General features: G+C 40.6%; 2 protein-coding genes across 3 annotated transcripts in view; one reads left to right on the top strand and one right to left on the bottom strand.

Annotated features, from left to right (window-relative positions):
* Positions 1–23,339, top strand: part of MYO1E (myosin IE) — a 191,205-nt gene that overhangs the window by 83,543 nt on the left and 84,323 nt on the right. The gene's annotated exons all lie outside the window — the stretch shown is intronic.
* On the bottom strand, positions 137–21,736 carry FAM81A (family with sequence similarity 81 member A). 2 transcript variants are annotated; one of them, XM_051796490.1, is made up of 11 exons: positions 21,508–21,736; positions 19,272–19,641; positions 17,916–17,983; positions 17,285–17,362; positions 16,398–16,671; positions 15,495–15,613; positions 9,315–9,444; positions 7,999–8,105; positions 6,744–6,879; positions 6,170–6,365; positions 137–5,738 (listed from the first exon to the last, which is right to left on the bottom strand). In XM_051796490.1, exons 3-11 carry the CDS (start codon positions 17,960–17,962, stop codon positions 5,599–5,601), a joined length of 1,227 nt encoding a protein of 408 aa, XP_051652450.1. In that variant the 5' UTR covers positions 17,963–17,983; positions 19,272–19,641; positions 21,508–21,736; the 3' UTR covers positions 137–5,598. The 2 variants fall into 2 exon arrangements, with proteins under 2 accessions (XP_051652450.1, XP_051652451.1); XM_051796491.1 differs by lacking the exon at positions 17,285–17,362 and having other exon boundaries at positions 21,508–21,734.

Genomic DNA, 23,339 nt, shown 5'->3' on the forward strand with positions numbered 1-23,339 from the left:
TGCCACGTTCATTTTAGGGAGATTAATCTCACAAAGGAAAGCATATGTGGAACTGGGTCACAGCACTTCACATGTTCAAGCTTGTGTAAGATACAAAGTGATCAATCCCCATAAGATCTTTGTAAAGTGAACAAGGTTTATTATTTATAGTAGTAAACAGGCTGGCATTTATCTTTTCAAAGCATGGCAGTAGCATAAAATATGTTTTAACTTTTGTTGTTTTCAGTTATTTGCATTTTAAAAGCTCTACTTTGAGTCGTTATACCTTTCTTGAGTTTCATGATTTATATAATAAGATACTTGCATGTACTGAAATGACAATTCTCAAAGCCAGTGAAGAATAAAAGCGTGGCACAGCATGGAAATTCAGTGTTATAATATGAAGGCATATGTATTCTAATATGCAATTATTGCACCTTTTTAAGTTATTCTTAATGGAGATAGCAAGATCACAAAGCCCCCCTAGCAGAGTGGATGCCCTACCTCACAGTCCTGATACCATCAGGAAATGTAGCACAAGAGTGAGACAGCACAGTCAGCGAAATTTGTCTTCCTTTATAGTCTAATTCAACTTCAATCACATAGAAGGGGAGCCTGTTTAGTGCAGTGGTGTTAGAAAATGAGCTTTAGCAGAAGCTGAAGTCAGGTTTAATGAAAATAACTGTTTGGAGTATGTGCAGCAGTGCATGATGTGTTTTATTTTAATTCCTGTCACTCTACAAGAAGCAATTTTCCTTTCTCCTTTCTCACCAGCAATTCCTACTCATCCTCTCATTCAGTTTGGGTTTTTTGTTTTATGACAATTACTGCTTCAGTTTTCTCCTTAAATTGATCCTGGTTAGGTATACATCTCTAATGCTCTGCTGAGCTAAGAGCATTTTTCACTGCTCTATGCCAGCAAAAGTCATGGCTCTCCCACATATTTTGTAACGCTGAGGCTATTTATTGAGATAATCCTTGCGTGGATTGAGAGCAGCTTTTTGTGTTAGGCCCAGAGCTTCATCTGGTGATAACTGTTCAGATTATCCTGTAGTGCTTCAGCCAAAGTCAGCCTTGGAGGGGGAGGAAATGCTGGATAAGGAGCTTCTTCTGCAAGTCTGCAGCAGCTCCTGGGATGACCAGTGTGAAATGCTGCATGTTGCTCTTTGAGCTTTACTTGATTTAAGATCTAATGCTTTAGAAGTACTGCCCCCAATTTTTTTTCTGGATTTGGGAGCTGTTTTGGGAGTTTTTCATGCTTTGTGTTGACCAAAGTTCTGCTGACAGAAAAGGTAGCAGAGAGCTTTGGTCCCAAGCACCATTCCCTGTGCATTGTCTAAAGGAGCATCACAATCACCCTCAGAGTATTTTACTTAATTAATCATCTGCCTTTATTGAGATTTTACAGAGTGATGCCTTTAGAATATTTTTTTGCTTCTGTCAGAGTACTGTTAAATACTTTTTAGTATTTAACTAGTATTGTTTAGCATTACTAGTATTGTAATAGCGTTGTTAAATACTTCCAGCCCCATCTCGGTGGTATTGCGGCATCTATGGATCACACGGGTACATTTAGCATCGTCCTTCACTCGCCAAGAGTAACAGTGACACCCTGTGGCAAATTCAGTAGAGGCCTTGCACTGAATTTCCTGGTTTTCTTTCAAATTTGCCTCCGAATTTCTTACACTGTGGGGAGTATCACAGGAGGGTCCCTCCTCTGCACGTCAGTTCATCAGGGGGTCATCAGTTTGTCATTTGTCTCTCATTATACGTTTCCATTATTGGAATACATGTCTAATGAGCACTTTAATTCTAAGATACAGAGAACACTCTGTGCCCCAGATGGCCAGATGCTTGAGAAGGTGGAACAGGAAACACAAATTGAGAAAAGAAGAAAATATTACATTTCAGTTTAAATTGACTTCACAGGAATATACTGCTGTTCATTGGCTTTCATACTGTTTTTCTCTGACATGGAAACTGTCTACTGAACTGTATCAGAATGTAATGACAAAGATATCCACAATATAAAGGTATCCACAATACAAAACTGTACTACATAAACAAATACATGTTGAAGTTAGGATCCTCCTTTTAACTTACTTGCATCATTCCTTTGGTTTGCTTAATGAACCTAAATAGCACAATTGCTCTGTAATTACTGTCATAATTCTGATTCCCAGTTAAGTCCCTCACTGCACAGTACTATAGTTCTACTGTGTTATCTCATGCTGATATAAAAGGCATGTACCCCAGTTAAATATTTTTCAATGAGTTTAACCTTTGACACTCATTATGCCTTTCAGGCAACATAGCTGGCTGAATACTATGGTCTGCACAGTGCAAATGCTTTAAGCCTCATGCATGCAAAATAGCTGACAAAAGAAAGATTTTAAAACTTCGTGAGAGGAAGTGGTCTGCTTTTGGCCACTTGGGGGGTTTTATGGTCGTGGTTTTTTTGAGTTGGGTGTTGTTGGTTTGGTGGGGTTTTTATGGGTGTAGGAAGAAGAATCTTCTGTTATACACGGATTGCCTTAAAAAAATTAATGGACATGCAGGGAAGAATGTCATAAATTAGATTTTGTGTCCTCTGTGCTTGAAATTAAGCTCATTATGTCTTGTCCTATCAAGAGTCCGTTCAGTTTAGTTGTTTGGGTGGCAGGACAGTTCTTTAAGCAGTGGAATAGACTGCATTAGTCAATGGTTTATTCTTCAAAGATTGTTGTAAGCAAGTTACAGGAGTGCCTATGGCAAATATTTTAGGTAGAGTTAGATCTGTTTCAAAGCAGAGAGAGGGAGCAGATGACTTCCCAAGGCTCCTCTCAGTCCTTCCTTTAGTGAGTTTATGGTTGTGTCAGTGAACTTTGTGTTTTAAATAGTATTTTGTGCACATCTACTTTCCCAAGTCTCATTCTGTTTGCTTGGGTTCCATCCAGAAAAACAGTGCCCCCTCTCACTGCCTCTTCCCTTTGGTGGGCTCTGCAGCCCCGTGTTTGGTGCCCACAGAGTGAGTCACAGCAGGAGGACTTGTGTTGAACAGAGTACATTGCTCTCACCATCCAAAGCCCTTGGTGTCCCCAAAGGACTGGCACACAGCAATCCCACTGGAGGCCAGCATGGAAGGGAAAATAAAGGGGCAGCTCCACTTTCAGGCCCAGCTGTTTCCTTCTCTTTGGCTTTACAGGATGGCTGCAGGTCAGGGCTCACAGTGAAGCTCTGGTAGCCCCCCTGGCTCCCTGGGTGTTCCCCAGAGGCCTTGCTGTTCCTGAGGGGAGAATTCTGCCATACAGGGTTAAGATGAGGACACAGGGACTGCCACTGTCCCTCGAAGAACTCACTTATCCCACATGAGCACTCCCTGACAGCCTGTGCGGACAAGACACTGTTGACCTGTGTCTCCCTCCAGGGAGCACTTCAGAGCTTGAAGACATGGCTTGACATTAAGTTTGACCTCAAGATTATTTTATTTGGGCTCTTAGTTATTTGCTTTAGCTGAAATTTAGGGAAAAACATTTTTAAACCAGAAAAAGTAAAATTGGATAGGGCTTCGTGTGTTGTTTTTTATACAGATCAATCACACGAGATTTTTACAAGAGAAACATTTTATTAAAATCTTGAATAAATTGTTTCTCTGATTCCTCATACGCTCTTCATATCTTACCAGATTCCCTCAGGTACAGACTTCCAATTACAGAACAAAAAAAATTATTTGGTGTTTGTTCTGTCTCTTTTTGTTTCTTTCTTTGTTATTTTCTTTTTTTTTTTTTTTACATGAAACATCAGTAATAGCTTTTCCACTGCACATGGCTAAATATTTAAGAATAGATAAGAATACATATGTGGAGTAAGAATCAGTTTTTCAGACAATTCTTAAGAAATATTTGCAGGCATTTCATTGTGTCTCTTCAGGGAACTGGCCTTTCCCCTTAGCTGCCCTTGTAAATACATTTCAGAGCACATGGATGGTAACAAAGCTGCCTCTGTCATTGCTGCTTTGTGTCAGCACTGGAAGCCAGAGCTGCAAAAAGCTTCATGTATCTTTGAGACTTTGAATTGCTTTCAACTATATAGGAAGTGAATATAAAATGAGGTGTTAGACCTGTAAAGATGAGTGCGTTCCTTTGATTTTTACACACTACACTGTCTTACTCAAGTTATTGGTGTAAGTTTTTGGAGCAGGTTTTTTATTCTTTGTTTGTTTTAAATATGGTGACTCTGTGGGCCAAACCATCTTTCATGGAAGTGATGAGAAATTTGCCACTGATTTTCCAACTAAGAATAGTTTTTGCAATACTAGCTGAAAGGAAAATCCATTAACAATAGTGTAGAGACATCCTATTTATTTATTTATGTTAACACTAATGTGAATTGTGTGAATTAGTAGTATTTTTGTATATGAACTACTGTTAATAGTATAAATTAATAGGATACTGGATGAGGTCTTTTATTCTTCTCGAGTGTTTAATCCTGCATGACTTGCAAACATGAGGAGCAATATATCATGCTCTTAATGAGGAAGTCAAATTAACATATATATTTTTTCCTATCTAGATTAATATGCCTCATGGGTGCTGACTTTGATTATGTAATCCCTTCTGTGAATGGAAATTATTATCTGGAAATACTGTGAATGCAATTAGCAATTTGAATCTGCTAAACTATTAGTCTACTTAAATATGATGAATCAGTTCTTTTACTTCAATGAATATTTCTAAGGAGAACATAAACTGCATTTTATTTTGCATTACATTATCCAGGCAGGTTAGATTATCACCTTCTCTTTTGTTTTCAAACCTTTCTAAGTTTTTATCAATACAATGAAGCAAGTCACAGGAACACATGCCCACTTAAAAAATATTTTATATACATGTTTTACCTTGTCTCAACTCCACCTGGTTGTTCATTCTAAAAGGTTACAATACTTAAGACCATGTGATTAAAGTTTCTTATGTTGTTGATGAATCATCTTAGTCTACAACTACATTATATAACACTATTTAGTTTTCACACACAGGATATTTGCAAAACTAAACAAACATTTTCTGATGGCATCTAGGTTTTGAACATTGGTTTTTTTAGTGCCAATTCTACCTCCCCAGGAAGTCAATAGTAGAGAAAGTCACTGTAAAAATATCCACTGATTTCAACTAAGTAATTTGCCTCAAGATGGAGAACCTTGCCAAATTCAGATTAAGCAAATTATATCAAGTTGTCTTTATTTTTTAAAAATAGAGGGATGGGGTGGAATGGGGTGGGTGCAGGTGCTTATATATAAAAGTATATATATTTATATATATATATACTGCCCAAGCCTGCAAAACTGGAATGCCTTTAGCAAATTAGGTGCCAGCTTCACCAATATATTACTCCAGTTTTACACAGTGCTTAATTTCCTGACAGCAACAAGAGTAGTGCAGTGGCAAAGGAGCACCTCAGCCCTGAGGGCTGGTTGTTGGTTATCCAGGAAGAGCCTGCATTTACTGCTTTGAGCCAACACAGACCTGGGCAACAGCAGCATGTCACTGGTACATGCAGGTAATTTGGGTCACAGACTGGAACAAGACTAGAGTCTGCCTACTGAGCCAGGTGAACATGAATCTCTCAGACAAAATCTTGCAGTCATGGTCCAGCCTCTCCCCATCTTGGAACCTCCTGCTTCATTTGGTGGATCTGCTTCTGTAGTTCGTCTCTGTCCAGCTTCATCTTTGCTTCTAGAACTTGCCGCAGAGACCCAATGCTCTCATAGATGGCTGCAAATCCTAATTGCAGGTGAGAATTCCATTAGTTCATACCCGAGAGCAAGAGCATCACACAGCCACTGTCAGAATGTGCTTCCCACTGTAACACCCTGCTTTGCACTAGGAACAGCAACAGTTTTGAAGGAAAATAGGATGTAATTGTGTTGGTGGCAAAAATGCCCCTGGTCACAGCAGAGCTATGGCTGTGTGTGCTCTGGGGAGGGCACTGCCAAGCTGGCAACATAGCAATAATACCCCTTATTGCTGGGAATGTCACACACAGGGAAAATCCTGATTAATGCCACAGGTGTAGCCATTACATCTGCCCCAAAAGTATTTAAAGTATTTAAAAAGTATTTACTGTGATACAAACAAGGACATTTTGTATATTCTTATAAGTTGATCACTGTTACCACAATTCAGGAAAAAGGACTTGATGACTATGGTCCTACCAGCATTAACTTCGGCTTTCATTTCTTTTATATCTTCGTTTATCTCATTTTGGAGTTTGCCAATGCGAATATTTATCCTTTCTTCAGTCTGTTTTGCTTCATGTGCTTCCATGGTTATCTTCTGCATTTCTTCTATTTTCTCAATTTTTTCTGCCATTTGGTTGAATTTCATCTCAAAAGCTCTCTCACTCATTTCCTGGAGCCCAGAAAAAGAATTTTAATTCTTTACTCTGCATATGAAATAACAGTAGTCTTTCAAAAATATTAAATAGATATTGACTGTCTTTTATCTGGAATTCAAAGGTGTAAGGAATTATACTTTTTTTATAAAATTATTTTAACTGACTTGATTACTGTAGGCTAAAATACTGATCTGTTTAGCAGTGATCAGATTTATTTAAAAATTCTCAGGTTGTGGGAATGTTACACTTGACATCGGTGAAGACACTTAGGCAAATACAGAGGCAGTTTGAAAATCTCACTCAAATAGTAGCTCAATTATATCATCTTAGTTATTAATAAGCATTTTGAATACTTCCTGAGCAGTACTATAGGATATTTTAGAGAAACTTACCGTGTTTTCCTTAAAAGTCAGTGAGAGTTGTTCAACTTTTTGCACGAGCTCTTTTTCAATCTTTTCATGTTCCTGTTCCAACCAGCTACGTGCAGACAAAATCTGACTGCTGAGTTCCTCAATGGCATTTTTTAATCTAAGAGCACAACAGAAATTAGCAGGTACAAAAGGGCAGAACTGGTCATTCAGCAGTGACTTTTTTTATGAACATGTTCATAAAATAACATAATGGCAGTTTGATACATTCTTCTCCCCATATTAAGGTGAGTCTTTGAATTGTAAGGCTACTAAACTGGATAAAGTAACGTTGTTTTAGAAAACAAAGGTGAAAGAGCACAACAAAATAGCAGTTATTTATACAAAACTCATCACAGATTTTGAAGCCTAGCAGATGAAAATTCATTGTGGTATTGAAAACAGAATATGGTCATCCATTCAGATTATAATCTTTGTGCCCAGAGGTCTTAAACCAGAACAAAGATTTGGTAACCATTTATTTTGGTGGCAATGCTGGTTCAAGTGGCCCTACTTACATTGCCTGTACCCACCTCAGCTTCACACCAACCAAATGTGCCAATGAAACTGTTTCTTTTCTCCCTTGAGTATTTGAAATCTGGGTCTATTCTCTCATCTGGTTTGCCAACAGTTCTACTGGTGTAACTGGTGGGATTGCAGGAGGATGGCAATAAGCAGTAAGGAACAAGGATGGGGATGGCTTATACCAGAACTGCCTGGAGAGGAGTTAATATCTGAATTGAATATAATGTCCCCATATAATGTCTGGTAGTAGCACAGTAGCTTATCATTAATAATCTAGGTATTTCAGTTATATTCATGTTTGAAGCCAATTTAAAGCAGTAACACTTTGTGAATGCTGTGCTTTGCTTCCTGCTTGAGTTGCACATTTTGCCCTGCTCTGGACAGCCACCTCCAGCTTTCATTACTTGGCACAGTTCTTGCAGAAGAGCAAGGAAGGTATCAGGCCACTCTTACAAAAATCCTTAGTTGTGTCATTTGAGTTCTGCCCAAATACTTAACTAGGGACTTAATGAACTTTTTAAAATTGCCTAAACACATCAGGGGCAGGATTCCTGGTGAAAGCAAGTCCCACTTGACAGACCATTGTGCTTTCGTAATATCTGTGGAGCAAACAGGTATTCAGAGAGGTTCATGCTTTTGTAGACCTGAAGATTGCAACAGTCAGACTTGGAAAACCGAGGCCCTGCCTCCCAGGGTGCAGGGCAGCAGCACTTACTTGGTGTCCAGGAGTTGTAGCTGTTGGTTGCTCTCTTTGTAGGCAACCTTGAGCTTTGCTTCTTGCTGCATTATTGACTGCTCTACTCTGCTCAGCAGGTGAGAAATCTGAAACAAAATTCAGAACTTACTACTTTTCAGCAGCATTTCATCACAGTTTCACCTGGGACATTTTCATAACAGCAGGGAAGGTCTTAGAGAGATCACTTCTGCTAACATTTCTAAAATTATTGAATTGGCATATTTTACTTTATCTTGAAAAATACAGTATCTCTTAACATGAAAGTATCAACATTTTGAAAACTGTAATTTATTTTTTTCGCCTTAAATAATTGCAATAGTTTTGCCTTGAAAGCATCTCCCTGCTCCCCCCTTGAGACAGCTGGATTTGCAGAATCCATACATCTCCACATTGCCACATAAGCACAGTAAATAACTAGCAAAGCACTCCACCAGCAGTGAGGGGTGTGCTCCATCACTCTGTGTACAATGGCTACTGCAGGGACAGAAGGGCTGGGTTTAACTGGGGATAGGTCATTCCTAGAAGAAAATATTTCTCACCAAAACAATCATCCTACTTTCACAAAACAGTTCTGGCTTACAAGATGCATGACAACATCCTCCTGACATGCTAAGGTACTACACTGAGCCTTCTGAGAAAGGTAAAGTGGATTTTAACCATTTACCTACCGCAAAATGAAGATGTAAAATACTTTTGTTGACCAAGAAAATGGGAAGGCCTTGAGATGGAGAAATGAAGAATCCTTTTCCTTAATGTCACAAGTCTCTGCTTGTATCTAGTGCTCACTTCCATTCTCAAACCCAATGGAAGAGAAACCTGACGGACAGATTAATGGATTCACAGAACCCAGAGCCAGTTTTGTTTTGCAGACCTTCAAAAATTGTGTTCAAACAGATAAAGAATCATCCTGGGAAGGCCAAGGGAGAGACACTGATGCTTGCATTGTTGTAGTTTTGTGAAGCATCCATGCCATGTTCACATTCCAACCTCAGGAAGCCATTCAGGCCAGAAATCACTGACTTTTGTTGGTTCCTGGAGTCCTTTCAGATGCCTTTACACACTAGTCCCTTCTACACAGGATGCTGAAGGCAAAAATTAAGGACCTTTTTTCAGTTAGACCAGTATACTAATGCAGGTAGGTACCAATATTCAATGTAATAACGACTGTGAGCAGCTACACCTCTCCATTTGTAAATCTGTGACCTCCCAGGATAATAATTAACAGTACTGGAATCTGTGGGAATTAGACTGTAACGCTTACCTGTACATGGATTGCTTTGGTCTAAATACCATACCTGTATTTCTGCCTCTTTGATTTTAGATTCTAAGATCAGCTTGGAGGTGTGTTGGTCTTTACTTAGGCTCTGAAGTCTTTCATATGTAATTTTATGCTCTGCAGACAGTCTGGCTAACCCAGCATCACACCTGTTTGAATAGATAAAAGAAAAAAGCAACAGCTACATAGAATAGGAGGCTCAGGCTTTTTAAATTTTCCAGTTTATACTGGCCACTTCTGGTCTAGGGAAACCATGTGGCTGTCTAGGGAAACAATGTCTTATGAGACTGTAAGAATTGTCATGTATATCTCATAGTATTCAGCAAACTGCTCCCAAATGGGCTTGAGGTCCAATAGTCTGACACACACATTTCAGTCATGTTGACAGTGCCACGATATGGGCAGGCTGTGTTATCAGTCAGGGAAATCACATCAGAAAGGCAAAGGTGCACAACTTCATTACCTTGTGTTTTTGTCACACTCCAGAATACATCTGACTGGGTGTGTATGATTTTGCCTACATGATGAGAAGCCTTTATGATTAAGGACCATTTTTTCATTATTGTAGCTTTGTATTTTTATTTGTGAAACAGTAGTATACAATTAATATATGTAGTAAACAACATGGGGCAAATTTTACAGTTCTTAGTCTTCATTTAGGTAAATAAATAAATTGTCACTGAAAGCAGTGGCAATTTTGTCTCAGAAAAGATTATGAAGTCCTGGAACACAATAATTATTGTTTCTTTTCTTCACATTGGAACATTTGATGCTGTAACATTTCCAGTCTAAATGTGCTCTAGAATATGTGCATTTTCTACCAGATTTCAAAAAGAATTTGACCAGGTGGATTTCATCTACAGTAATACAATAAAGGCATTAACTGAGCTGTAAAAATGTACATACTGTGATTTCAGGAGTAAGACCTCTGTGAAGTATGACTCATGGACAGTTTTTTGCTAAGGGAAATATGTAACCAGCAGTGTTACCAAATTTGATCTAGAAAACTGATGGGGAACAGACAGCACTTACAATCTGAGGGAGAAAAAGGCAATAAAATGGAACAAGCTGAGGCAGGTTAAGTCATTACCTAAACCAATGACACACTTTATGCTCTTTTTAGTCACATTTCAGGTTGCAGGCTTTCGTTTCAACATGCATTTTCATCACCTCGGTTACAGTAACTGCCATTATCATTAAACATGAAGGGAAAGTCCCAACTAAGATGCCAAATGGAGCATTTGCTTATTATTATGATATGATTTCAATAAGAAAATCATCAGTCATGCAAAATAGCACATAGACATTACAAAAGTTTTGGAAATCCATTGATGGTGTAGCGGTTGAGCACAGTGAGAGCAGTGAGTAATATCTGTAGGAAGACCAGCTGAGGTTTACACAGCACTGAACTTTACTTCTGGGTCTCACAATCAGACACTTCTTTTAGAAAGATGAGGAAAACCAAATCTCTCCCCGCTGTTATGATCAGAGAGAATCAGAGCAATGAAATCATCTCACATCTAATCACCAAAATGCTGTGGGCTCCAAAAATGGTTAGTGTTGTTTCTCTGAGGCATGACTGAAAATATAAAAAGCAACAGCTTTGAAACTACTGAAGCAAATGTAAACAGCGAGCATCTGTAATTCTTTTTAAAGCAAATAAATGTTCTGGCTTTAATCACAGAGCATTTCTTTTCTTCATGGAACTCAGTTACCTGGTCAAAGGGTTCATGTAGTTCCATGGTAACTGAAACACTAAAATTCTGACTGTGTTAATTTAGTGTCAGTCTGGTGTGTATTGATCAGATTATTTTGGTTTTTTCCGCTATATTTGTTGTACACACCCACAAACACCTGATCAGTTTTGACCTGGAAGAAAATATTAGTGTTCAGTATCAAAGAATGAGGTTCTGACATTAGCTATGTGAGTACACATTTTGAGTCAAAAAGTTAGGACAGCTAAATAACTTCACTCCCTGCTTCCTCTGGCTTTCAAACAGAAAGGGAGGCAATAATGAGATGAACATATGGAAAAGCATGGGCTTTCTAACACTTTTGATTCAGGTTTCTACCGTATGATGGGTTGGAAGATAATCAACAATCTAAACACAAGGGAACATTATAGCTTGCAATTTTTTCTTGTTAAAAAAAAAAAATAGAGAGGGGAGAAAAAAATGGCACACTATAATCCCCACTGAATTCCCCACACCTCTGGAAGTTCTTTTTTGAGTCTTCTTTATGGATTCATATTAAAATGACAATAGAAGTCTTCTTAAAAATAGAAATACATGTTTCTGAATACTGTATTTGATTTAATCTCTATAGATGTAGCCAGTGGGCTATGGGTATAACGACAGAAGTTGGAAACAAGTTTCAAGGTTTGGTCATCCTAAAAGCACAAGGAAAGACAGGAGAAATAGATTAAGATTTCTAGGATGGATCCTGGTTTAAAAATATAAGAGCTGAGTGTAAAACAGTTTTGTACAAAGAAGTGCACAATAAATAATTCTCTGAAATACTGAAGCTGTCCATAAAAACAGCCCAGGGCAATTTTTCATATGCAGTTGCAAACATGCACTGTTGAAATTTGGACCAAAGGTACACTAGAATGTGTTCATTTTGCTACTGTTTCATTTGGGGGGACAATTTCTGAAAGTTCTGATTGCAAGCTGTGTACTTAGGGGAGATTGGTAAATGAAGACTAAATGGAGAGTTTTCATACTGCTAAGTATTATCCTCGATTTCAGAATGTAGTAGAATTCTAGAAACCAGTAAAGTTTATTACAAACAGTTAAATTATCAAACAACTGCCTTCCAAGCTGTAGTAAGCAAAAGTAGTAGTTATTTTTCTGGCACACTGAAGAGCATTTTTGTTGTCTTCAACCTCTAAGAAATCCAAAGACAGAAGTTGCTCCAGTTGGTATCACTAGAGCCTAGATAAGGCTGAGAGCTGTGCCAATACTCTGCACCTGGGTACTCTATACCTGTGCTGTACTGGTACCCAGAGAGATGTTAATGTTCCTGTTCTGTTCTAACAGGAGGGGTTTCAATTAAAATGCCAGTGTTTCAGTGAAAAACAAGCAGTGAAAGGCAAGTTGACACGTGCAGGGCAGGCAGCAGGAAGGAGCAGCAGAGCTGCTGGATGGTGCTGGTGTGGCCCAGGAGCCCAGAGCAGCCCCCCCTGCTCACCTCCTACACAGCAAGAGCCAGAGCACAGCAGATTTATTGTACCCAAGGAGTTCACAAATTCAGCGTGTCCCAGACGCATCAGACTCATTTTCTGTGCAGTGCAGGAAAATCTGCCTACATCTAATGAGTCCAGGTTGTCTGAAATGAATCAGTTCTATAATGTATATAAAAAAATCATCTATATATGCAAAGTAGGCCCAGTTAGAACACGCAGAGTTGCTGTTTCTCTGGATGTTTTAGCCATCAGGAAGCTTCTAGAGACAGCTATTGATATCTCTACAAGGAGGCTGCTGCATTTAAACTTTCCAGACAAACGTTCATAGTACACAAGTAATTCTCTAAATAAATGATAAGGCACTACTACTGAATTTTATGACTTAGTATCACCAGAAAAAGAATTGTTAAATCTATGCTATATAAAATTGAGAACATCAGGGACAGGAGGCTGGAGAAATGGATTTACTGGCACCTATCTAATTCTCTGCTGAATGTGTCACTGTATTTAACAGAGGTAATATTTTTTCTTAAAGTTAATAATCATGCTTTACAAGTTCATCCATAAATTGTGCTTAGTGAGAAATGGTCCAAAGACATGAGCTGCAATGTGTATTCAGTCATTTCCTGATAGCAATAGCAGTTGATTTTATGATGTGAGTGAGGTGTGTCCAAACCTCATTCCTCCAAACCAGAGGAGTGTGGTTTGGAGCTGTGGTTCAGAACTGCATGTGCATGTAGGGATCCCTGTTCTCATCATTAGAAGCAGCAACCCTCAAGAAATAACAAGACAGTTGTTTGATGATATATTGACATGTTACAGAACAGTTGGTGTTAGGAAATAAACACCACTCTCTCCAGTGTTGAAGTTGAATAGGATGTTTAATGTGCATGTAATTACTGGAACTGAAATTTGGCCAGAATCCTAAGACCGACACTAAAACTATTACATGACCAAAGGGCTCAGATTTTGGGATTTACTGTAGTGCAGTGTGTATGAACTGAGCCACACCAAGTGTGTGTCTGCACACCACCAGCCCAGAGCACACGGGCTGGACTCAGTGAGCCTGTCACTGCAGCCTGAGCCACACCTTCACTGGGGCTGAAAGCTGATGCAGAGTAAGGTGGTGACCCACAGGAACTTGATCGTGTTTCTAATGTTTCACTCTGAACTCTTCTGAAAGCTAGCACGGCTAGATGTGAAAGTAAAATTGCATTAGGTGAGTAAAGTTTATTTTACGTAAGGAACATTGGCTAGAGTAATTAGAAACTGTTTATCCCAGGGAAAAGTCTGTATTGTGCCAACAGCACAACAAACCACTGTCTCGACCATATTCTCCAGCTGGTGCTGTAATCATTATTCACAGCAACACTAATTTTCAAAGTAGAATATGTCTGTAAATAAAGGCAAACAGTTTTCCCTCACGGAACACTGCTTTAACTTGATTTCTGATAAAGGGAAGATATTTTTTTCTTCCTCATTCAGGGAATTTTTGTCTGTAGAGAGCATGCTGAATAGAAGCACAGAGGGCACAAGCAAAGATAACAGTTCAAAGACAATAAACTGATTCTCTTAGGGTAATGACTACAAATAGCCTGCAGTTGTTGCCCAGTCTGACATAAGGCAGATGGGTTTAATCTCATACAATTATCAGATAAGTTGCAACCCAAGCACAGTACCAGGGCGGTGCCCTCAGTAAATAAAGGAGGAAACTCTGGCACAGAGTGTGCCAGTCCCTCCCCACGCCCCTTCTGAGCACTCAGGGCAGGCAAGGGCCCTGCTTTGACGTCCAGGCCAGCACCTGTTTCTTCTCTTGAGTTCTCTTATTGAAAGCAAAGACACTACATTTTGCTTCCCAAGGTGTCAATAATGGTGTTGCTCCAAGTGTGGACCCCTGTCAGGATGTAGTATGATCTCAAAGTGGACTTTTTATATAAAGAAGCAGGAAGATCTAGGCATGTATTTAAGGGGATTTTTCAGTGAGATACATATGTGTGTGTGTGTGTCTTTCTCTTTCAATCAGTTTTCTGATTTGACAAAATAAACTAGTTCATTCATTTTTGCTAAAGCATAGTGCATAACTTACTAAATTTTTAATTCTTTTTAAAACCTCTCTGAAGTATTCTTTACAAAATGGGCTATGAAAGCTACAGTGGAAGCTTCAGGCAACTGAATAATTTATGAGAAAACTTCAGTTCAAGAAAATTCCACCCTGATTTTTTCTGTAGCCTTTTGAAGGTTATCACTAAATCAGCTGATGTACAAAGAAGAAAGAAAAATTACCTGTACAATATAGACAATGGGTCAAATTCAGGACAAGTATAGCTCCATCAGAGTTATCAGCCAAGCTGCTTTAGGCCAGATTAGGTCCTTTCCCTGTAGCTGTACATATCCTCTGTCTTTTGTGTTCAACTTTAGGGACACTTAAGCCAGTGTTGCTGTACTGGGGTTTGTAAACGTGTTGTTGATGGCACAGTGAAGTCTGTGTAGCTGCACAATTGTAAGCTGGAGTATCAGGCAGGCTGTAAAACCTCTATTATTGTATAGCCTTCTGTTCCTTATGTGTCACGTAGCCTGTGGGTTTTAATATGGCTAACCAACAACTGAATGTGCAGATTTTTATTTCTAAAACATATGCAAAAATGTGCAACTATTTTGTTCTTCACAAGTGCAGATTGTTCCGTGCTGTCTTTCTAATGGTGCTAATTAATGTGTTTCAAAGATACATGAGTCTAACCACAGTACTTTTTAAAGCTGAACCAAATCCAAATTTGCCAGAGGAATTCGAAGTAATTTATTTAAAACTAATTTCAGGAATTTTAGGAATTAAGTGTGATATTATTAAGTTTAATACGTAATACTGGAATGCAAAGGATTATTATTCATTCAACATAGAACAAAATTATCCTGGGAATTTTGCCAAAGTGGAATTCAGCCCATTATCATTCACATTAATACTTCAAGACTAAAGCAACATTAACTACCCCCAAAATACAGTTCCATGTTGACTTTTACCTTGCAACTCTTCCCCGAAGATCCCCTAAGCCAGAAAGCTGCCGCATTTCCAGACTCTTCAGGGTAGAATTTGTTCCGTAGCTGAGATTGTCTCTGACACGGATCTGTTCCTGCAGCATCTACAAAGCATTCATATGCAAATAAAGGCTCAGTATGTCACATTTAATGTACACTTAAAATGTCACTCACTATTTTTCAGTCGTTCAGTACCCTCAGATACCATTTTATTATTACTTTATTAAAACTTTGTCCTGCAATGTACTAAACCAGATATCTTTTAGGCATTTTATTATTTCTTGTTATTACTGTCCAATCTGCACATAAATACCATAATATGCATAAAGAATAACTTGACAATAAAAATGAAAGGATAAAAAATATTGGTTTTTATCCTTTCATGTTCCCCACCACACCCCTGTTGCTCACTGCAGCAGAGGTCACATGTGAAGTCATGGATCTGCATAGGATTAGGTCATAAAAATGAGCAGTTGGGTTTGGTTACTTGGTGTCATCAGTGAGTCAGAAGGGAAAGAAAGTTTATTACAGAGCTCAGGCATTTCCTAGTGTTTACACAGCACAGCCTTTGGACTGAACTTGAGCTGGGTATTAGTGTCGCATTAATTCATTTTTTCAAGATTTTCCAGTGCAGCTTTTGAAAGCAAGCTTATTAGAACCACAAAGGCTTCTGTGTTTATATGCTAATATCCTGTGCTATTTTCATAGCCCCTGAAAGAATTATGTAATTTGCAAACACTTTTTCAAGTTGTAAAAACAGTTTATAAACTTACAGGATCTTCAGACCTCGTCTGACCTCTGCTTATCCTGTGGTATAAACTTTCTTAGGAAATTAGCAGGCCTGAGTAGCTGGGATGGCGTTACTGCCGTGGAACATTCCCCACATACCTCAATGTCCCGATTGAGCTGCCTCACTATGGCCGTGATGTTTCGGATGTGCTCCTCCAGGAGCTGCCGGGCCAGCCGGTCTCCCCCCCCTTTGTTCTGCATTCTGTGCAGGGTGTGAACAATGTCCTCCTTGATGCGGAAAGCGTGCTCCACAAGGGCCGCAGTTGTTTTCTCATGGCTCAGGATTCTGTCTTCCAGCTGATCCACCAGGCTGGCGGATGCCAGCGGCACCGCTGTCAGCGCCTGGCTGTGCAGTGGGATGTTCCGAACCCGTCTAGTGCAGAAGAACAGCCAAGATGTTGTTGAGTTCTCACACAAACCTCTGCAATGTCTTTCCACGGGAGACAGTGCAATGCTATCTGAGTACTGGGAGAAGCCCCAAAATACTCACAGAGAGAGGGCCCACTCCTACAAATAAGCGGGTGCTGTGTTGGCTACTGCGTGTGTCTTGTACAAAGGCAGGTCAGGCTCCCTGTCATTCCCCTTAAGGGAGCTTACAAAAGCATAGGATCTTAAGAAAAGGACATTAGCATAATAAAAGTAGTTACAATTCAGAACTAGAATTTGATTAAGAATCCAAATTCAAGCCCCTTTATTGAGTTTCAAAAGTAATGTTATTTGTCTCTGCAGTTCTCAGGCTCAATCTAAGCCATAACTGTAGAAGGTAGGTATTGTAAATCAAATGCAAACAGACTGAGATTAAAAAGCAGTAGCCTGTGTCAATTCCTTTTTTCAGTCTCTACAGCTATCCTGTAATACACACAGAAGCTTGTTCCCCCATGAACTGGACAGGAGCATATGTGGGTATAGAAAGATCAAAATTATTACAAACTTCTCATAGTCTTAGAACACAAATTTTCCCCCCAAAATAGCTTACATTTGGGTACCTTGAATATTTGTCTATATTTTTCAAGGGTGCAGTGCACTTGCATAGCTTCCATGGAATGCAATGGAGCTCATGGGTGCTGAAAGTAAAACAATTAGGCTGCTAATGCATGCAATCTTTTCCTGTCACTACATTCTGTAAAGAATAATGAAAACTTTCAGAAGCATAAGGGGAAGATACAAGTTCAACCCCACTTTGAAAGAGGAGATCTTTTCTTAGAACTGTATTATTTACTGTGCATTCTCATTTTCATTCCTATTAATAAGCCAAATCAGCAGTTCAGTTTCACCATGATGATACTGTAAGAGATGCATGGGGACTCTTAATACAGGTCACTTTTGGCTCTGAGTTTTCACACTCGTTCCATGCTATTAGAAGACTGGCTAAAGTAAAGTATTGTTGGACTTCTACTCAGTTACAGTTTAAGTTATTTACTTTATTTGGGAAATGGTTAAGTAAAAGCTGAGCAAGGAATTGTGATTTGGGCCATGATTTGAATGTTTACAGTATTTCACTTTGCTTTGCATACTAATGCCAAAGTCCCAAGCCACGGCCTTACTATATATAGGGAACCAAGAGACACATAATACTCTGCAATACGAAGATTTTAATTTTTATATTCCAAACTGTACCTTTCAGAAGGGGCAAGAGTTGGGAAGATTGGGCTTCGGTGGGCCATTTTCTGGTCAATAATTTATGTCTGTTGAAAAAGTACACATTGAATTATTGAGTAATTTATATCGGCACTGACATGACTAAATTCTTCTGCTTTAAGTGCACCTTTAAGTAAAGTTTAAAATTAAAAATAGACACAAAAGAATGAAGACTAAAAACTGCTAAAAAGCTTTTTATAGTGAAAATTATACTCTTGAAAAGGCAAGGGTGACAGCCTTGAAACTGAAATCTGCTGTTGACCTACAGAACCGGTTTGGCAGGACAAAGGTAAACAAACTTCTTGTCCCCAATCTGTCTACTGGTCTCAGACATAATTAATCAATGAATAATAAAGTAAGATATACAGGATTATCGTAAAACTTAGGAAAATATTGACTGGAGAGTCAAATACAAATGTTTCATTACAGTAGATTATTAGGAATAAGGTGCTTTTCAGGTAAAAGCATTGGCAGTCAGAAACCTAAATAAAATGTGTGACATCAGCATAGTTTAGCAAAATTGAGTCTTTTGCTAATTTGTCTTGGAATCTAAATGATCACACTTTATGTTGTAAGTAAATTCTTCTGTGGTAAGAATATAGATTATGGCTTTAATATTTAGACACTGCCAGCCAGACTGTGACAGATATTGCAGCAGAGTAGGTCTATTCAATAGCTTCAGAAAGATATTTTAATATCTTACTGTGATACCAGTACCTGGCTCAGAAGCTTTGTCTGCTGACAGAAATTAAATTAATGACAAAGATGCTAGCCTCAATCAAATCCAGCTATTCTACACTATATAAAACAAATCAACATTTTTAAGTATCAAGAGAATGAGAACGGCCTAAGCCTGAACTCCCTGGGAACCTAAAATCCTCCCTGAAAACTAAAGGCTGATGTATGAAAAGAATTTTGCAATTGCTGATGAAATCCTGTGCATTATGCTCTACCAATAGAAAGAGAAAAATGGGTTATGGAAATAAAATAGCCAAACAGTGATTGTGAAGAAGCAATAAGGCTGCCCTCCGAGATCTCAGAATGCAAAGCATGTTTGTGCTTTAGAAATGTATGAAAGCAGTGCCTGAGAGCAGAGAGCAAACATTGTCACAGTGTGTGTGTTCTATTTATAGCATGGTGCTTCAGAAACTACAAATTAGGAAAAAAATAGTTTTAAGAGAAGGTGGATTGCTGAGCAGCAATGACAATAGACAGGAATTCAGAAGGTCGGAGTTTAACTCCTTGCTCAATCTCTGACCCACTGAACTTCAGACAAGTTATTTCCACGCCTAATGACTCAGTTTCCCCATATGGAAGAGACAGAATGATACCTACCTCCCTGTTTAAGTTCTTACATGGCTATAAGTAAAAAGCAGGGTATAAGAGCTGGGTATCATTGTGATGACTTTTGCGTTCAAAATCCTGCACAGACACTGAAGGTCCAGTTCTGCAATCTGTTCCTCACACCGTCCTTTCCCAGTTGTTGGTTTTTAAGCAATGCCACCACTCTCCAGATGTCCCTCCTGGCTGTATCCCCAGGCTACACCACCTGAGATCATGTACTCTTAGACCTCTGGGCCTTAACACATTTTAATGATCTTGATGCAGTGAAGCATTTGAACACAGTTTAACTGTGAACACAGGGGTTATCCCACTGATTTAAGGAGAGCTGTGTGTGCTACAGCAGCAAAGCACTGGATGCTACCTAGAAGAATAAAGAACAAATATTAAAGTTGGCACAGTAGAAGTCTCTTAGTGAAATAAACTTATAAAAGACAGCCAAACAGTGTTTTAATCTTAGGGCCTTTGGTATCTATTTATTATCAATTGGCAAAAAATGTTTGCAGCAGAGGAAGCATAGGTTTGCTTGAACCTTTAACTTTTTCTGCCAGATTACCATTAGACATGCAGCTAAATGCAAGTATTTCGAGAAATTGTGCACACGGAACAAAAGTCACACAGATGAACGTCTCAGTCATTTGTTGTTGCTAACTTAAGTACTTCCCTCAGTACACAGTGAAATATCAGCAGTTATTGGATTTCTTGATCTGATCCAATAGCCAGAAAGGATGTGTTTAAGATCTTGTTCAGTGGTTGTACAAAACTTTCCTGCAGTTTGGAGATATTTGCAATAAACTGTAACAAATAGATGTCAGAACTAATGACAAATTCCTTCTCTATGAGTGTATGTAATACCAACTTAGACTAGTAAATATAAAAGAAAACATAAGATGTTCTGACACCTGGATTCAGAGAAGTGTAATTTCACATGGCTGCAATTCTAATGGCAGTAAACTGGGACCAAGTTAAATACCAGTTTAAATACTCTCTACAGGTGCTTAATTTTATTTTAATGATGTTGTCTCCTACTTAATACTGCTATAGCAATTTAAGTCATGATATATTAGCCCAGTAAATATTGGGTTGATTAATTTAGGTTACTGAATATTCCAAATATACTTGTCACATGGAAAAGATAAAAGATTTTCCCCAGCTGTGAACTGTATGCCTGATTGCCAAAAATAACAGTTCACCTGACACGCAGGGCAGCTTTTCCATAAAAACATGGATTACTTCCGTATTGTTTCTTTAAGTCATTGACATCAGATGTGTAAAAATCACCCATGGAACACGATGAAAAAACACTTTTAGCAATGTACAGTTCACTCCTTGCTATTTGTGCTGTGGCTTCCCTTCCCCACTTCTCAGACTGCCTTGCATGTTTATTTTCTGTGGATTCTCCATTTCTCCTGTTATGAAGGATAATCTCATCTGTAGTGTTCAGTTCCTCATCTTCCATGATAACCTACGTCTAATACTTGCTGTAATGTCTCTGCACCTCAGAGTGTTTTTCACATTCATTCTCACAATATGCCTGCGGGGTAGGAAAGCATTATTATCCCTGAAAACATAATTTCCTTCTGTTGCTGCTAGGGAAGTGAAGCACGGGGTGGGCTATGTGACTTGCCACAAGTCACACGGGAATCAAAGGAGACTGAAATACCTGCCTAGGCAAACACTTTAATCACTCTTTTCTTCTTAAAATAGCAACCGCTTTGGTTGCTGCGCAGGGAACGTGTGACACCACCCCGGCAGCTTCCCGGTGTTACTCTGAAGTGCTCTGGGGCGACGCTTTGGAGTAAGAGAAAAAGTCCTTGTGTTGCACCTCAGCAAAGCGATGGGTCAAAAGGCGGCGGTGTCGGGGAGAACCAGCCCCCGCCGGCCCCCTCTGAACTCGGACGCGGGGAGCGAGGGGGTGCGGGAGGGACCCCCCGGCAGCGCCGCGACCGCGCCCGCGGCTCCGGGCCAGGCCAAGGGCCCTCTGGGGAAACAGGTGCGACGGCCGTGCCCGTGCCGAGGGCTCCGAGCGGGGGGATGGTGCCGGAGCCCTGCCCTGCCCTGCCCTGCCCTGCCCGCGGCTCGGCCCATGGCGCGGGGTCACGGGTGGGCGCAGCGATGGCTGCGGGGAACACGGGGCGTGCGACAGGCGACAGGACACCACGGGTCACACACCACTCACGGCCATGCAACACGGAGGGACAGAGCCGGGACGGGCTCTGCGCTCACTCACCGGTGCTGGCTCGGGGCAGGGCAGGGCTGCCCGCCGCTCCCGCGCATCCCCGCTCCGAGCCCCGCTCCGCTCCCGAGCGCCGTGACCGCCGCTGCGCCGCCGGGGGCCCGTCCGTCTGTCCGTCCGTCTGTCCGTCCGTCTGCCTTCCCGGCCGGCTGGGCTGGGAGCGCAGGGGAGCGCTGGAAGGGAGCGCTGGATGGGAGCGGGGCGGCCGCCGCAGGCCGGGCTGCGGGAGCGGGAGCGGTTGCCAGGACGCCGTCGCCATGGGAACGCGCTGGAGCCCGGGGCGGGCGGGAGGGAGCCCTTGGCATCGCCCCCTCCCCGCAGCTATTTCCCGGCAGCGCCCGACCCTCGGCGAGGAGGGAGGGAGGGGAAGGGCCCCGCACACACTCGAGGCTCGGGGTCGAGCAGTGGGCACGGAGCGGGGGCAGTGCCCGCGCCTCCCGCGCCCGCAAACACCGGCCCCCGGACGGAAAGTTCGGCGGGGGCAAACAGCGGTGACTCCGAGTTTCGAGCCGAGAGTATGACTAAAGGCATGGGGGTTTCCAGGGCTCATATCAAACCGTGTCGGAGTACAAGATTGTTGAAATCAATGGCAAATACTAATCTTGTTTGTGAGATTTCCAGGTTACATTTTCAAACGAGACCTAACGTGCAGCTTCAGTGAAACTTCACATATCGCAGCAAATGAGAGCTGTCTGCTTGTACAGCAGAGGCGTGCGAGCTGAGAGAAAGTATTACTGGATAAACAAATCCACAGAGGGTGTGTCTGCCTTCACTTTTGTTCCTGCTTGTGTCGTTCCTTGGATTTCGTTAGTTACAATCACCTTGGGTAAACAAAGGTAAATGAAATCCAAGGCAAACTGCACCACTTCACTCTGAAATAGCAGATTGTCTCTGTTTTTAGTTAAAATTCATGCCACATCCCATATTGTTGTATAGGCAAACCATTGCAGGACTGGGAATCAGTCAGATGTGAAGGAAAAAAGGGTTATACTGTGCACATGCTATTGTGGAAAACAAGACAGGGTCTGAGCCCACACTCTGATTGACCTATTTATTTTAAAATTTGATGATTATTTTATCATCAAAAGATCGGACCAGAAAAAAAACATGCCGTAAGTGCTTTCAAAATTATGAACTGAGAGTCATTGGATTGTGGGATAATTCAGCTTACAATGGACCCAGGAGAGCACTTGGCCAACCTCCTGCTCCAGGCGAGGTCATTGATGAGGCCAAATACAGTTGCCCAGGGTTTTACCCAACCTGCTCTTGAAAACCTTCAAGGATGGAGGCCCCCCAGCTTTTTTGGACAGCCTGTGATCACCCCTGCTTGTTTGGCTGCTGGGGAAGAACATTTTCTTTATACCTAGTCCGGAACCCCTCTTGTTTGCGTCTATGTTGTTGTCTTCCCACCATGTGCCACTGTGAAGAGTCAGACTTTGCCATCTCGATGACTTCCTCACAGATGCTGGGGGCTCTTGTTAGGTGCCCCAAAGTCTCCTTTCCTCAGGCTGAGCAAGCCCTGCATTCCCAGCCTTTCCTCAGGGATCCAGCCCCCGACCATCTCACTGGCCTCTGCTGAACTTGCTGCTGTACACAGCTGTATTCCCTGCCCTGGCCAAACTAGACTGACTTCATGCTCTTGTGTAGGTATTTTGTACCTGTCTAGTGATTTTTCTTGCTAAAGGACTGCTCGGATACTCAGTATTTTTTTGAGTGTGTATGTCTGCAGAGTAGGGCTTGAAAGGAAATTTTTAGTAAAAGCAAATTGATTGAAGTTATTTTAATTTAAAAACATAACATTTGTACCTCTACTTCAGTCTTGAAAA

Source organism: Manacus candei, unplaced genomic scaffold (genome assembly GCF_025592945.1).
Source record: "Manacus candei isolate 608988 ecotype Guabito, Panama unplaced genomic scaffold, ASM2559294v1 h1tg000046l, whole genome shotgun sequence".
Lineage (NCBI taxonomy): Eukaryota > Metazoa > Chordata > Aves > Passeriformes > Pipridae > Manacus > Manacus candei.